At 38.9% G+C, this 3,487-nt stretch overlaps 1 protein-coding gene across 1 annotated transcript; it reads left to right on the top strand.

The window, feature by feature from the left end:
- The first annotated feature begins 482 nt into the window (after positions 1-482).
- LOC138010149 (adenosine receptor A2a-like) lies at positions 483-1,478 on the top strand. The gene has a single exon (XM_068857095.1). The coding sequence runs from the start codon at positions 483-485 to the stop codon at positions 1,476-1,478; it is 996 nt and encodes a 331-aa protein (XP_068713196.1).
- Positions 1,479-3,487: the final 2,009 nt, after the last annotated feature.

Here is a 3,487-nt window from a genome sequence, read left to right as displayed (position 1 = left end):
CCCCAGAGGAGTGGGGAGGGTTAAGGATAATTTCATGTGCACCTTCCTGTTAAATAGCGCAATAGGGAAGATATCGTTGACGTCACCCATTGTCATTAATGCGCCAACCAGAGCCCATTGGCTGTCGAGACAAAAAGTCTTTTGTTCCTGTGGTTAGCAAATTTGAATAATAAAAGCAATGTTTGTAAACAGATCTTCCTTACATCTTTAAAAGAAGAAGAAGAAGAAGAAGAAGAAGAAGAAGAAGAAGAAGAAGAAACAAGGTTTGACAGAGCCTCCCACAGAACCTGGCAAAATGTTTGCAATGAGCTTATCTTATGCCATTTTCAGTTTTTGAGGTGTCCTTAAAGAGTTGATAATATGCAAATTGTCTTCAGTATTACATCAATTTAAACTCAGTTATTTTAATACTGACAATCATTTTAACATTAGTCCTGCTGAATGCCGAGAAGAGTTTATTTTTTTATTTTTTTTAAGACTACATGGCGGCTGTTCGAGGTACCGTTGACTACTGGAACATGACAAGTGAAGAATCTTTGGTTCAAGTTTGGCTCAATATCGATAACGCTGAGACAATCTTCATTACTGTTGCTGTTCTGGCTACGATCACGTTTCCAGTAACAACGATTGGAAATTTTCTAGTCGTTTTATCGGTTTGGATGGACCCTCTTCGGAAACTTCGATCTTCACCTTCAAACTTTATCATCTTTTCCATGGCTGTTGCAGATCTTTTGGTTGGTCTTGTTGCCTCTCCACTCTACGTGTTTTTCGCTTGGTCCTTATCACACAAGTACACCAACGTATCATTTCGTTTTTCAATTTTTTTTGCATCGCTAATAAACGTAAGTGTAGGTCATATACTTCTTCTCAGCATTGACAGATTCTTTGCTGTGGTGACTCCTCTCCAGTATCGAGCCAAAGTGACTAGTAAACGAGTCTGCATAGTTTCTGTGACGTGTTGGATTTATTTCTTATTGTTTGGGTTTGTGTTCTCGTTGTTGCGAAAGCATTATGCGCTAATGAAAACTCTTTATAATGCACAAATCTTCTGTATTCTCATCTGCATCGTGGTCATCAGCGTTTTCACTTTGTACAGCTTTCACAAGTATTCACACCGCACCGAAGCACTGGATGAGCAGCATGCAGGGGTACCTCGCCAAATGATACTCAAGAGAGAAAGGACCGTGAGCAAAGCTATTGCAATTGTCGTCTCTGCATTCTTATTCTGTTTCATTCCTTGGGTCGTCGTACAGATGATATTGTACATTTGCTTTACATGCAATTTGTCGTTGTTGATGCTTGCGTATTTTATCGCTGCCTCTGTCATGTACGTGAATTCTGCAATCAATCCATTTTTGTACGCTTGGAGACTTCCTAAATATAAACAGACATTCAAGCACATCTTAAAAAAGCGAACATGTTGCGGAAGGTATGAAACAAGGGAGGCCGTAGATCATGTTGAAGATACAAGGCTTTGATGGGAGTAAATCTTCAAGAGTCAAACATTATTGTAATTAACCACAGTCCTTTTCCTCGTCGGATTCCAGTCTTTCTCTCTTCCTCTTGGTCGGCTCCATCTTATCCAAATGAGAGGTCAGAGATGGCTTTTATTGTGATCTCTAAAACGAGTTAAAAAGTGGAACCGTGATCATGGTCGATCTGTAACATTACGCAGTACACCCATTCGACAATCAACTTATGTTGTATGCATGGCGTTTCCTTAAAAGAAGAATTAAGCACCAAGGAGAAGCCTGGGTTTAGAACAGACAAGCATTGAATAAGTTTAACACTCTAATGGGGAGCCCGCGACACCTACAATCATAGACAAAAGTAGTTGGGAAGGTTATGTCAATGAACCACACCAGAGCTGTATTTCAACCCGCTTCTGTTAAAGCTCAAAAGAAATAGTTTCACTTTTTCGTACATGGCCCCCCTCCCCCCCTATTCAATGTTGGAAGGCAACTCAACAATTTCCCACTGAAAGCATTCAGTTTTACACAACATTGAAGGAGGGGGGAGGGGAGAGAAGCAATGAAGACTCCAAAAGTGCCCACCGTCCCCACAGTTTTGTCTAGGATTGTATATGTATTCCACATGTTTGAGAAAACGCAGTATTCTCTACAAAAAATAATATTATTTTATTTGGTGCAGATAATATGACGTCCCCTTTTCTTTCGTTGGGAAAGACGAGTTTTTACTTGAAAATGCTTAAACATGGTTCTAGATAGAAAGAAACAAATCTGCTCAAGAAAAGTCCTTTCTAGTTTAAGATAGAGTATCTCCTATTGGTCTTAATTTGCCACACAAAAGAAATATGAGAACTTAATTAAAAAAAAAAAAACATGGGTTTTAGTGTTTGAAAAAGAAACTTCCAGCATAAATGTCGCGAAAAAGTAAACAAACACTTCTAGTAAAAGCAATCATCTCTCTCCAGTTTTTATTCTTTAGGGATAGTATTTGCACAGCATTTACTTGATCCATACGATGCTCAGAGAGAACTTCGACATGTGTCTATGGAAATTCAAAAGTGTGGAAAAATTGAAATCGGTCAACGAAAGCGATGATTTTGACTAAAACTTGAAAAACGCGCTGGTTGAGATTAAATCCAGCGGTAGTGACAGGCAGTGTGGTTTAACCACACTAAGCCTAACCCTAGTATTCGGACGTTCCGGGTTCAAGACCCGTTTTGACCCGTCGTTGAATTAGATCCTGGTAGTCCCTGGTTCAACTTCTCAGCTACACTTGTAAATGGCCAATTGGTTTGCCTCCAGCCAGTTGGGATTTTTAAGAGCAAACTCCCACAAGAATCAAACAAAATCAAATATCTTCGGCAAGGCTTGAAAACTCAATTTCGCTCTTCTTTTGCATATAGCTAGCCCCTAGCAAGAATACAAGCAGCCTGTGTTTTTTTTCCTCGGAATAGGTTTGTCTTTCCGAGAAAAACAACATTTTCCTTTTAACCTCTAGACTCAGTTTAGCGAGTCCCAACTGGGTTGAAAATTGACCATTTCCATTCGATTCGCATGTCATAACTATCGAACGCAGAGAAATTGTAATACAAACAACTTATTGCATACCTTTTCCTTGTCCAAAACCTACAATTTCAAGATTGGATTAATTTAATTATTTTGTGGTAAACAAAACCAAAGTGTTCTCCAAATGTTAACTTCGTCGGTCGGTGGGAAGAACTGTTATTTTGACCATGTGCCATATCACCGAATTTCATGAGATTAAGGATTTTAATTGAGGAAGGGAAGGTCTTTCAAAATATGTAAAATTTAGTTTCGGCAAATGATTGGCAGTTGTCAAAAAAATGATTCAAAAATCGCTTACACTAGACACAAAATCACGCCAGCGGTGTCGAGTGCGTGACCCACAGGCAGCCCAAGCTCGGTGTACTATTATAGACTTTGTATGGGAAAATTAACTTTGAGCTTATAAATACTCTAATAAACTGTAAATGTAGAAAGAAACTTGTATTTAGTTG

Source organism: Montipora foliosa, chromosome 7, assembly GCF_036669935.1.
Source record: "Montipora foliosa isolate CH-2021 chromosome 7, ASM3666993v2, whole genome shotgun sequence".
Lineage (NCBI taxonomy): Eukaryota > Metazoa > Cnidaria > Anthozoa > Scleractinia > Acroporidae > Montipora > Montipora foliosa.
This window is presented reverse-complemented; position numbering and strand designations above follow the sequence as displayed.